Source organism: Protobothrops mucrosquamatus, unplaced genomic scaffold, assembly GCF_001527695.2.
Source record: "Protobothrops mucrosquamatus isolate PMUCROS unplaced genomic scaffold, P.Mucros_1.0 scaffold141, whole genome shotgun sequence".
NCBI classification, from domain to species: domain Eukaryota; kingdom Metazoa; phylum Chordata; class Lepidosauria; order Squamata; family Viperidae; genus Protobothrops; species Protobothrops mucrosquamatus.
The window spans coordinates 212,922-225,222 of NW_015386507.1; the positions used below are offsets into that span (position 1 = coordinate 212,922).

Below are 12,301 nucleotides of genomic sequence, written 5' to 3' on the forward strand. Positions count from 1 at the left end.
CGGCCAAGCCGTGGGGCTGCCCGAAGGATGCGCCAGCCGAGAAAAGGGGGTTCCCTGATGAGAGGGACGCCCCATTGCTGTGTGTGTGGGGGGGTCTTCTGGATCTCTAAGCCTTGCACCCTTCCCAGGGTGCCAGGGCAGCCATACAAGCAGACCCACACACACACACACACAATACCTGCAAATGCCAGCCCTTGCTCTGGTGTAGCCTTGATTGTCGGGATTCTCACCTGCAGAGGTGAGGACTGTCCCAGCCTGTTCCCCCTTTTATACGATTTCACGCTCTTCTCCACCCCACCCCACCCCCGTTGGGCTTCCCGGGTGCTGGGGGGGGCAAAGGATCCAGAGACCTTCAGGCCATTGGGACACTTTAAAAACAAATTACGATCAATGAAGAGTTTATCATAGTTTAGGATCGCTGCGATTGGGGAGGGGGGAGGTTGCGACTCGCCCATCGCCTTCCCAGCAGCCACAAGCAGGGAAGTTGGGGGGGTGTCCCCCAACTTTCCACCTGTTGGGAAGAAGCTGCGCAGGGGAAAGCGGGGGGACCCTCCCCGCGCTGCAGCTGCGGTCCGAGAAGACCCCCCCCCGCGTTTCCGGACCTTCCCTCGGAGGGGGCGCGGCCAGGGGCGCCCCCTCATTTCCCCCCAGCCCCGAAGCTGCCGGGGCATAGTTGGGGCGCCGAGAGGGGGGTCCCGTCTTCTTTCCCCCCCCTGCCCCGGGAGCCCTCCCCCGCAAACCCCCCCCCGCCTTCCCTGGCGCCGCCTCTGCCCCCGCCCCCTCCCCGCCCCGCCCGGCAGGATCTGAGCTCACGGGCGAGGATGCAGCCCCGCGGCCAGGGCCCGGCCGGCTCGGTCACACGCGGAGCCCGTGACCGGCAGCCCGGAGCCAGGTGGGTGCGGAGCGCGGGGCGCGGTAGAGGCGGGCGGGGGGGCTCTGGGAGCCGGTCTTGGGCCCCCGGAGGGAGGGGGGCGGCTCGGGCAGGATCGAACCCGCGGCAACCCCCCCTTCCCGCTCGGCTTTTCCGACCCTTCCCTTCCCCCCCCCCCGTTGGGGCGCTCAGCTGCTCGGCCGTCGCCCCCGCCCCGCCCAGCCCAGCCCCCCCCCGGGCGGCACAAACAACTGCGCCGCAGCCGCCTCCTCCGCGCTGCTCGCCCCGCTCCATCCTCACCAGCGGCCCCTGCGGAGCCCCCNGGGGGGGGAGGGAGGGAGGGAGGCCGGGGGGGCAGCCAGGTCACCCAGCGCTCACCCCTCCCCCCCTCGCCCCCTCCCCAGGGTTCGTGGTGGGCCACGCCGGGTTCCTGCAGTCGCTCCTGATGCTGGTGGTCGCCTATCTGATCATCTCCTTGACGGTCCTCTCGGTCTGCGCCATCTCCACCAACGGGGCCGTCCAGGCTGGGGGCGCCTACTGTATCCTTTGGGGCTGGGGTCTCTTCCATCACCCCCCCTGGAAGGGGCAGAGATTGGGGTCCTGGAAGGCTCCAGACGGGGACAGCCCTGCCCTGCCTGCATCTCCCCTCCGAGTCCCAGCCAGGGGGTAGCCCTGCTCAGCTCCTCCAGGTCACCCCAATGCTGGCACCTCCAAAGGCCAGCCTGGGCGTGCGCCCTGCCCTCCCCAGACCCCGCAGAGGCTGTGGCACATGGGCTTCCTGCTCCTTTGGAAGGAAGGGGACGAGTCACGACTGTGCCCACCCACCCCATCCACCTCCGATGCAGGGTTTAGCATGTCACCCAGGGATTGACAGCGCCTCTCAAAGCCCCTACAAGCTGCAGGCCGGGAGGGGGGCAGCAGGGACCGCCCAGGTGGTGAGGACTCACCAGCCAAGCCCCCCCAAAAGTCCGGCATGAGGGAGAGACCCCCCGCCATCGGGCATCGCCAGCTCTGCCTCTGTGGGGCGGCCATTGGGCTCCCTCTCAAGGGTGGCGTGTGGGTGGGTGTTCCTTCTGTTTTTATGGACACTTTGCCTTAACTCCCCCCCCCCACTCCCCAGTCATGATCAGCCGGACTCTGGGGCCCGAGTTCGGGGGGAGCATCGGCCTCATGTTCTACCTGGCCAACGTCTGTGCCTGCGGCGTCTACGTCCTGGGCCTGGTGGAAGCCATCCTGGACGTCTTCGGCGCAGGTGAGGCCTCAAGCCTCTCCGGGAGAAGTCGGACTCCCCCCCCCCCCGGGGCTGGGGTGGAGAGCGAGGGCAGCTTGCCGAGCCTGTCCTGCTCCGGACACTGGTGTTATACTGTTCTGGATGGGAGAAGAGGGGAAAATCTAATGTCAATTTACTATACTGTTCTGGACATGAAACTTGCTCTTTCAGTCTGGAACAGATAGATAACTCAGAAGAACAAACAGAAATATTGCTTTATTCTGGGAATCCTAAACAAAGACTTACAGTTTGTAGAGGTGCATCCAAAATAGGTTTCAGCAATCTGGTTGTCCCACAGATAAATTGACATTAGATTTTCCCCTCTTCTCCCAAGCGTCACATGGTGGGGTGATTGAGGAGTCTGCAGCCGTGTGGGTGCATGTGATGGCCAAAGAACAATGCCCTAACCCCAGGCTAGTGTCCAGGGATGCCTTTTGAAGCTCCGCCCCTGACCCTAACCCCTCCCCTTCACCTGTTACATAGGAATACATAGAGTTATACAAGATAAATGGATCTATGATCCAGAACAGGTGTGAATCGCCCCCCTGAGTCGCCCCCTCCCTCTTCCTCCTCCTGGCCTAGATGGATCTGACCCGCCGGGCACCAAGACGCTCCCTCAGGGCTACCTGTACAGCTTCCTCTACAGCTCGCTGGTGCTGCTGCTCTGTCTGCTGGTGTGCCTGGTGGGCGCCCAGATCTACTCCCGGGCGGCCTTCTTCATCTTCCTGCTGGTCAACCTGGTCCTGGTCACCATCTTCGTCAGCTTCTTCACCGTCTCCCCTCGGGAGATCGTCGTCTCCCACGGTGGCAACCAGACCTTCAACGCCTCCTTCACGGGATTCAACATCTCCACCCTCAGGGACAACCTGTATGGTAGGGGCCCTCGGCCAGGAGGGGGGCCAAGCGCTGGCGTCCGGCCCTGGCGTTGCCTGGGGGTGGGCGGGGGGGATCTCCGGCAGCTGGGCAGGGGGTGCCCGGTGACCATCCAGCCTGACCTTTGACCAAGAAGCCACGGGGAGGTGGGCAGGGAGGAGAACGGAGGACTATATGCAGCGGTGGGCTGGAGGCAGCCGTGCCCCCCCCCTCCTGGGATGACCTGGATCTTTTCCCCCCCCTCCCACCCCCCAGCCATGTACTCACAGGACTACACTACCAATAACATGATGTCTTTCGCCACCGTCTTTGCCGTGATGTTCAACGGCTGCACCGGCATCATGGCTGGCTCCAACATGTCAGGTGAGGCCTAGGGGGCCCTGGGGAGGGTCTTGGGGGTACTAGGAGAGCTCCCGTGGGGAGGTGGGATGGTTAACCCCGTTGATCCTTGCAGGGGAGCTGAAGAACGCCAGTGCCTCCATCCCCAAGGGGACGATTGTGGCCGTGCTGTACACCTTCGTCATCTACTTTTTCCTGTTTTTTATGACCAGTTTCAGCTGCGAGAGGTGAGGGGCTGCGGGGGACCCAGAGAGGGACCCCCATAGCAGGTCGCCGGACTCCCGCCCCCCTCCCTCCGCTGGTGACTTCCTGGACTCAAGGCTGGCGTGAGGGGGGGGCAGACTGAGGGCATGAAGAGGTGGGGGCCATGCCTCCAGGTGGGGCTGGTCAGGTGGAGGCGTGCTGGCAATGGGGGAGACTGACGCCCCCCCCTTGGCCTCCCCCAGGGCCCTCCTGAAGGGGGACTACGGCTTCTTCCGGTCCATCAACGTCTGGCCTCCCTTCGTGCTGATGGGCATCTACTCCGCCTCCCTCTCGGCTTCCATGAGTAACCTGATTGGCGCTTCCCGCATCCTCCACGCCCTGGCCAAGGATGACCTCTTTGGTGAGCGAAGCCCCCCACCTGTGGAGCCCCCCCTCCATCCCTGCCCTCCCGTGCCTGGCCAGGGAGGTCCAGCGGCTGCTTCTCTCTCTCCCTGCAGGGCCTGTCCTGGCTCCGGCCAAGATTGTCTCCAGAGGGGGCAACCCCTGGGTGGCCGTCCTCTACACCTGGGGCCTCGCACAGGTAACGCCTCTCCCCCCCTCCAGGCCCTCAGGACCAAGAACAGCAGATGGAGGGAGGCATCTCTGGGGTCCATCCACAGCTGGGGGTCTCCAACCGTGACCGCTTGAAGACTGGTGGACTTCAATTCCCAGAATTCCCCAGCCAGCCAGTATAAGTGATCTTGACCGGTGGGGGAATTCTGGGAGTTGAAGTCCACCAGTCTTCAAGCGGCCACGATTGGAGAATCCCGGTCCATACGGGGCCTGTTCCTTGCCCCCTCCAGGCCTTCAGCACGCGATCAGGGCCAGGGGGCGCCGGAGAGCCCGTGGTCACGGATGGAAGATGGGCACCCACCTGCTGGGGGCTGGGGGGGGCTTCTCCGGGCTCTCCCCCCTATAAGGACCTCCTGCCTTCCCCAGCTGGTGCTCCTGGTCGGGAAACTCAACACCATTGCTGGCATCGTGACCGTCTTCTACCTGGTCGCCTACGCCGCCGTGGACCTGGCCTGCCTGGCGCTGGAGTGGGCCTCGGCGCCCAACTTCCGGTGGGTGCAGCTTCCCCAGAGGGAGGGGAAGGGCACGCCGGGGTGTGGAGGGGTGTCTGTGGGGTCCAGCTGTGCCCTGGGGACCCAGAAGGGATGGGGAGGGAGGGACCGTGCCATCCAACTCTCTCTCTCTCTTTCTCTCTCCCCCCCCTACAGCCCCACCTTCCAGCTGTTCTCCTGGCACACCTGCCTGCTTGGCATCGCCTCCTGCTTGGTGATGATGTTCCTGATCAGTCCGGCGGGGGCCTCGGGCAGTCTGGGGCTGATGCTACTCCTGTTGGGCTTCATCCACCTGCGCTCGGCCGCCTCCTCCTGGGGCTACATCAGCCAGGCGCTCATCTTCCACCAGGTGCGGCGCAGAGCGTGGGGGAGGCCCTGGGGGGGGAGGGGCAGGGTCAACCTCTCCCAAAGGGCCGTAAGAGGCAGAGGGTCTTAGGGGTCCCGTGTCGGGAGCGGTTGCTGTCTGGGTGGAAGAAGCTGACCGGTCTTTGTGCCAGCTGAGCAGGACCAGGGCTCCGCTCGGGGGAAGGGGCTGGGCAGATCCAGGCAGGCTGGGGAAGGGGGCGTGGTGGGGGGTCTTTGAGGCAAGCATGGGTTGTCCTCAACTTACAACCGTTGGGACCGGAGCCTCTGTGGCTCAGCGAGGCGCTTGAGTCAGTCGCGCCGGGTTCTGCGGACTTTTCCCCGCACGGTTGTTAAGTGAATCAGAGAGGGTCATAAATCGAATCTTGCCTCCCCCGGGGGAAAGTCACAAAGGTAGGCCCTCTGATCCCAGGAAGCTGCCAACTGCTGTCAGTCCGTGCCGCCTGCCAGGGCCCCAAATTCGGATCCTGATGTCGTCCCCCAGGGGGCGCTGCGAATCGCCGCGGCTCATTTTTTTTCGGTGCAGTTGTCAACCGTCACTAAATGAAGGGCCCCGTAAGTGGAGGAGTGCCTGCAATGCACAAGCCGGGATCTGCTCAGCTGGCCACGTAGAGGCAGTCCCCGAATTACAGCCCTCCATTTAGTGACCGTTCAAAGATACAAAAGCGACTCGTGGATGTTTTTCATACGACCGTTGTAGCGTCCCCGTGATCAAAATTCAGACGCTCGGCCACCGACTCGTATTTATGACGGCCTCAGTGCCCCAGAAGGGTCGCGTGATCCCCTTTTGCGACCTTCTGACAAGTGGGGAAAGCCAGATTCATTTAACAACCGTGTTACTAACTTAATTACTGCAGTGATTCACTTAACAACATAAAATGGGGCAAAACCCACTTAGCAAACGTCTCGCTTAGCAACGAAAGTTTTGGACTCAATTGTGGTCGTAAGTCGAGGACCCTGTAGAGAAGAAGACAGCAGGGAGACGAGGGGAAAAGGTCTCCGGTGTGGCTAACGGGGTGGAGTGTCTCTTCCCCTCTTGATCCTCCTCCTCCCCCCCTGAAAGGTCCGGAAGTACCTGTTGCTGCTCGACATCCGGAAGGACCACGTCAAATTCTGGCGGCCGCAGATCCTGCTGATGGTGGCCAACCCCCGGGGTGGATCCCAGCTGATGCGCTTCATCAACCATCTAAAGAAAGGCGGCCTCTTCGTCCTGGGCCACGTGGAGATCGGGGACCTGGGTAGGGGCAGGGATCGGGGCACAGGGAGGGGGCCCTGCAGACTCCTGGGTGCTCCTCTTGCGTGGGACGCCACGTGGCCTGGGTCTGTGGGGCAGGGCTCAGAGAGACATGGCACAGTTTGGGGGGGGGCGTATTTCTTGGCCCCTGCCCTGCCAGGGGGGGTCTTGCCATCTTTGCTGCCTCTCCCGCAGACACGATGCCCTCGGACCCCATCCAGGCTCACTACAACTTCTGGCTCAGCCTGGTGGACAAGCTGAGCATCAAGGCCTTCGTGGATCTGACCTTGTCCCCCTCCGTCCGCCAGGGGACGCAGCACCTCCTCCGCATCACTGGCCTGGGTGAGGAGCCCGGGGGTGGGGGGCTGCAGGGGGGGATTCAGGGTTTGTGGTGCCAGGAGAGGAGAGACTCCCCCCCCCAAGGAGGGCATCTGGGTCGGTATTCGGCATTAAGGAGTCTGACGCTTCTTTGATTTTGCTATGTTTGGGACGTCCCTGGAGTAAACTCCGTTGAGTTGAGGCTGACCTCGTTTGCCCCTTGGAGGCCCTAAGGATGGAGGGCGTGTCGAGAAAAAAAATCCTAAACCAAGCCAGGGGCCCCTTGAGGTCCCACCCTGTGGCCCTCAGGGTGGCCCTGCCCGCTCCCGTCAACAGATCAGCCGGATCTTTTGGGAAATCAGACCAAACAAATCTATTTATTTAGTTGTTTATGTCCTGCCTTTATTATTTTTAAGAACCGCTCAAGATGGCCCAAAGTTATCCAGACATCTTTTGTGCCTAAGGCTGGGCTAGAACTCACCGTCTCCTAGTTTGTAAGCCAGCACCTTAAGGCTTTAATGTGTAAGGCGGCACTAGAATTCCCAGTCTCCTGGTGATTTGCCTGGTCACCCAGCTAGCTTTTGTGCCTAAGGCTGGACTACAACTCACAATCTCCTGGTTATTGACTTAAAGTCACCCGGCCTAAGGCAGGACTAGAACTCACCATCTCCTAGTTTTTTAAGCCAGCACCTTAAGGCTTTCACGCTTAAGGCGGCACTAGAATTCCCAGTCTCCTGGTGATTTACTAGCTTTTGTTCCCAAGGCTGGACTAGAACTCACCATCTCCTAGTTTTTAAGCCAGCACCTTCACCACCAGGCCAAACTCTGCCACAGGAAGGCTTCCTGGACCCCCACCCTTCTTTGGTAGCCACTCTGAGGACCTCCAGAAGGGGACGGAGGGAAAACCCCAAAGAGTTGCTCGGCACACCGGGAAGACCCCTCTGTTGACGTGGTGGGAGCCTTTTATCCCACTTAGTCAGGTTGCCCTCATTCCATAGAACAAAATATTCAGGGGGGGGTTGTTTCCCCACGGGACTCTGGATTATAAACCACGGTCGGTGTGCTGGGTCTTGATCTGCCTGGGGGAGGCCAGCTGTCCTCCCCCTTGCTGAGCCTGGTCAGACCGCCTGCATTGACGTGGTTTGTGCGCTTCCTTGTCTGCAGGCGGGATGAAGCCCAATACGCTGGTCCTGGGTTTCTATGACGACTGCGTCCCCGAAGATTACTTCCTGCAGGACCCGGCTTTCAGCCAAGCCCGGGAGAACGACGAGTTTGGGGTGGACCTGGCAGCCCTGCAAGCCCACTTCCCTTCCGTGCGGGTCACGGCCAACCAGCGGGCTCTGAGGCCCTCCGAGTACGTGGCCATCATCTCGGACGCGGTGAAGATGCACAAGAACGTCTGCCTGGCCCGTTACTTCCACCTCCTGGACAAGGACCTGCTCTCCTCCTCGGCTTCCAAGAAGCGCCTGGAGGGCCGCTACATCGACGTCTGGCCCCTCAACCTCCTCCGCCCCAACTCGCCCACCTACGTGGACATCTGCAGCCTCTTCCTGCTCCAGATGGCCTGCATCCTCACCATGGTCAGCTCCTGGAAAGGCGCCCGGCTGCGCATCTTCCTCTGCGTAGAGTCGGGCGACCTGGGCTGGGTGAGCAAGGAGGAGAAGCTGCGGGAGCTGCTGACCAAGTTGCGGATTAAGGCCACCATCAAGATCGTGACCTGGGACCAGGTGGTCGCCTTCCAGAGCCACCCCCAGCCTGTGGGGACCGGGAGGACAAGCCCTGCTGAGGTTCAAGGCCCTCCCGGCCCTCTCCACCCAGAGAAGCTCTTGGAGGAAACGATCCTGAACGCAGCCACGTTCCGAGTGACGGACGAGTACTTGGCTTCGGTCAACGAGCTTCTGCTGAAGCAAGCCGGTCAGACGGCCGTGCGCTTCCTCTACCTGCCGCGGCCCCCTGCGGACATCTCTCAGTACGAGCGCTACCTGGAGCAGCTGGAGATCCTCACCACCGGCCTGGGGCCCACCCTGCTGATCCACGGGCTGACCCCCGTCACCTGCACCGAACTGTAAGTGGCTGGCAGCAGGCCTTGCATCCGTGGCCAGCAGCGGCCCCAACGCCTTGTCCTCAACGAACAAAACGTGCCTTTGTCTCTGGAGGGGGGAAGAATCGAGGAGGCCGTGCTGAGCATGGCTTGGCTGAAGACGTGGGGGGAGAAGGGTACATCTGGGGCAGCGGAGAAGGGCTGCTGAAGCAGGAGGGAGGAGGACCAGGGACTGCGCCCTGCAGGACACAAATGTCTTCCACTATTTGGGGACAGCTTTCGTGGGACCATCTCGGTGGGACTGAGGGTCCCAGCTGGGAGATCTTCCTGTTCCCCTGGAGGCACCAGGGCTTCTTGCGAGCTCTCCCCCAGATTTCCAGACCCGGAAACACTTTCCTCGTCCATTTCCTGGTGCAGAAGGCAGAGGATATTTGGCAAACAAAACATCTGGGTCAGGCCTTGTTGGACTTCAAGGTGACCCTCCTCCTCCTCCTCCTCCTCCTCAGCTGGGACTCTGCGCCAGCTTGACCAAGCCTGTCCCCCCCCCTCCTTGTGTGTGGAATTACAACTCCCATCATCACGGCCCACTCGAGGATAGGTAACCGTGTTGACAAGAATGATGGGATTTGCAGTGCAGCGTACCAAGAAGTGCATTTGGTGTCATTGCGAACACCGTTCGGATCAGGAAACATTCTGCGAAGCTTCCAGTTTGAGTTCGGAATGGGTTGTTTCTGGGGAGGGGGGGTGTTTTGAATCCAGGACAGCTCTGTCTGGCTCCCACATCCGGTTTTGTGCCCCCCAAACGGTTGGAAACAAACCCTTCCAGAGGCCTTCATCCTTGAGTGACTGTGGCCATCCGGAGTTGCTCCTTCCAGCGTAGGCTTCCTCCTTTTCAACAGCCGCTCCTCCTTCAGCTGGAGCAGAGCAGGCTGCTGGGGGGGGGCCTCTCTGCACCCCAATTCTCCCCAGTGGTGAAGCCAGGATTAAAGCTCCCGGGAAGGGGGGTCTCCACCAACGCCGTTAGCGTAGCAGCGGATTAGAAACGACGCGCACTTAACAAAAAGAGGGTTTGTACTTCTCTCCTGTAGAAGATGCTTCTACTAACCACTAACCGACCCCGGATGAAGCTGCCTCTCAAGCGGGGGGTGGGGTGGGAAAAGGGGGCGCGGGGTTGGAAAGGGGCACTAACGGGGGGGGCGAGGGGGAGCAGCTGCTCCGCAGAAGAAGCCGGGCAATAAAAGCGAAACTTGCAGGAACGGAGCGTGTCTGTCTTCGGGCTGTGCGCCTTTCCCCACGACAGTTCATGCGCAGCCAAGGCCGGGCGAGGAAAACGGATCGGGAGAAGCGTCCGGATCTTCCCGGACTGGCTGCTCTGGAGGGAAGCCGGGAGGCGGGCTCCCGTCCCCCACCTCCAGCCCCACCTGGGCTGAGCCTGCTGGGGTTTCTGGAGGCGCCCCGTCTCTCCCCCACCCACCAATGACCCGGGGATCCCTTCCCTCCCCGGGGGGGACACTTGCGCGGCTCAGCGGTGGGACAATCCCAGAGAGCGCGGGGGAGGCTCGGCTGCCGGTCCCCGCCGTGCGGCCCCCGTTGAGCAGCGCGCCCGCACCGGCAGGGACGGGAGCACCTGCTGGGCAGTCGTAGGCCAGGGGTGGGCAACCTGGGCTCTTTTAGGACTCGTGGACTTCAACTCCCAGAATTCCTGAGCCAGCTGTGCTGGCTCAGGAATTCTGGGAGTTGAAGTCCACGAGTCCTAAAAGAGCCCAGGTTGCCTACCCCTGGCCTAGGCCAGTGTTTCCCAACCTTGACAATTTTAAGGCATGTGGACTTCAACTCCCAGAATTCCACAGCCAGCATTGCTGGCTGTGGAATTCTGGGAGATGAAGTCCACATGCCTTAAAATTGTCAAGGTTGGGAAACACTGGCCTAGGCAAACTTGAAATGCAGCTTTTCAGGCTTGGCAACTTCCAAGCGGGCGGACTTCACCTCCCAGAATCCTTGCCGGCTGGGGGATTCTGGGAAGCCAACGTATTATTCCTTTCTCAAAGTTGCCAAGGTTGAAAAGCGCCTTAGGGTCTGTGCGTAACTCAGGCGACGGGTGGAGACCGAAGGACGCGCTGTCAGGGAATTATGGGACCTGGAGTAATTCTAAGTAGTTGGACGGGGCAGCCCCGAAAGAGCCCAGAAGTTCCACCCTCACGGGACTAGAGCGTCACTCTTCACTTTCGTAACTCTATCCCCTCCGCCAGATTGCTTTTGCCATAGAGGCGCAATACATAGAGCGGCGCTCCCAGGCAAGGCGGGGCCGTCTGACGCGGTGCCAGATCCGAAGGCAGGTGGGAGTCCCCGGGCTCCGAGGCGCAGGTGTTCATTCACGGGAGGACGCCACGCCTGAGTGGGTGCAAAGAACGGGCCCCGGGGTGGAGGTGGAGAACGACACGCGCGTCCTTCCGGGTAGGCCCCTCCCACGATGGCCGGCTCTCACTTCCGGTGGAGAACGGAAGCACGTGAGGCTGATTTCACCTCCCGCTAGTCGACGCTCTAGGAGCGCGGGCCCGGTCTCCATAGCCTGCCCGGCACTTCCGGCTTGTAGGTGTGCTCCCCAGGTGAGTCCTGGCGGGGGGGGGCAACCGGGCGCGCCCCAAGCCCTGACTCCCCCTCCCATCATCCCGGGCCCCCGAAAGTGATGGGAGTTGTAGTCCAGCTGTCTGGATGGCGAGGAGGCGCCCTGAGCCCCCCCCCAAGTGAAATAGAGACCCCCCTGTTCTTCTTTGGGGTGCATGAGGGGGGGTCCCTCCACCCCCAGCCATGGAAAGGCCCCCGCGCCCCTCCCCCACCCCCGGGAGAGCCTGTCCCAGCCCCTCCCCCTTCCAAGCCTGATCGTGGTTCAGTATGTGCGTATTTATTTTTAGACTGCAAGGTGCTAGTCCCTTACGTGAACTTGAGATACCATATCAATGCTAATGAGATAAGCCAAGCGGAGACTTCTTGAGCAAGCAGCACTTTATGTGATCAAACTTCCTGAGAACGTTGGTGGCATGGCTTTGTAAACTTTTTGTTAGGCAATGAACATCAGATAACAGAGCCATTACATCATAGGAGAGCCATTACATCCATCATTCCTGTACACCCCCTTGTTCCCTCCTTCAGGACATTCCCACGCTTGCATGGTGCAAAAGCTGATTACAAAAAGCAAGAAAGCAACAGTTGGACCAGGGGTAGTCAACCTTGGCTCTTTTATGACTGGTGGACTTCAACTCCCAGAATTCCTGAGCCAGCATGGGGGAACTGTGGCCCCTTCATGACTCGTGGACTTCAACTCCCAGAATTCCTCAGCCAGAGTGGGGGAACTGTGGCCCTTTTATGACTCCTGGACTTCAACTCCCAGAATTCCTGAGCCAGCATGGGGGAAGTCCACGAGTCATAAAAGAGCCAAGGTTGACTACCCCTGAGTTAGACTAAACCAGGGATCGGCAACCCTGGCTCTTTTATGACTCGTGGACTTCAACTCCCAGAATTCCTGAGCCAGCATGGGGGAACTGTGGCTCCTTTTATGACTGGTGGACTTCAACTCCCAGAATTCCTGAGCCAGCATGGCTCAGCTTGGAAACCCCTCCCTTTCCCCTCAGCCTGGCTGGCTCAAGAATTCTGGGAGTTGAAGTCCACGAGTCATAAAAGAGCCAAG

At 60.9% G+C, this 12,301-nt stretch overlaps 1 protein-coding gene across 1 annotated transcript; it reads left to right on the forward strand.

Annotated features, from left to right (window-relative positions):
* The first annotated feature begins 821 nt into the window (after positions 1-821).
* Positions 822-8,668, forward strand: SLC12A9 (solute carrier family 12 member 9). The gene is made up of 13 exons (XM_029283571.1): positions 822-915; positions 1,276-1,410; positions 1,992-2,123; positions 2,724-3,014; positions 3,270-3,377; positions 3,469-3,580; positions 3,800-3,957; positions 4,055-4,137; positions 4,536-4,660; positions 4,817-5,009; positions 6,087-6,261; positions 6,453-6,599; positions 7,740-8,668. The coding sequence occupies exons 1-13, from the start codon at positions 822-824 to the stop codon at positions 8,642-8,644; spliced, it is 2,658 nt and encodes an 885-aa protein (XP_029139404.1). The 3' UTR covers positions 8,645-8,668.
* Positions 8,669-12,301: the final 3,633 nt, after the last annotated feature.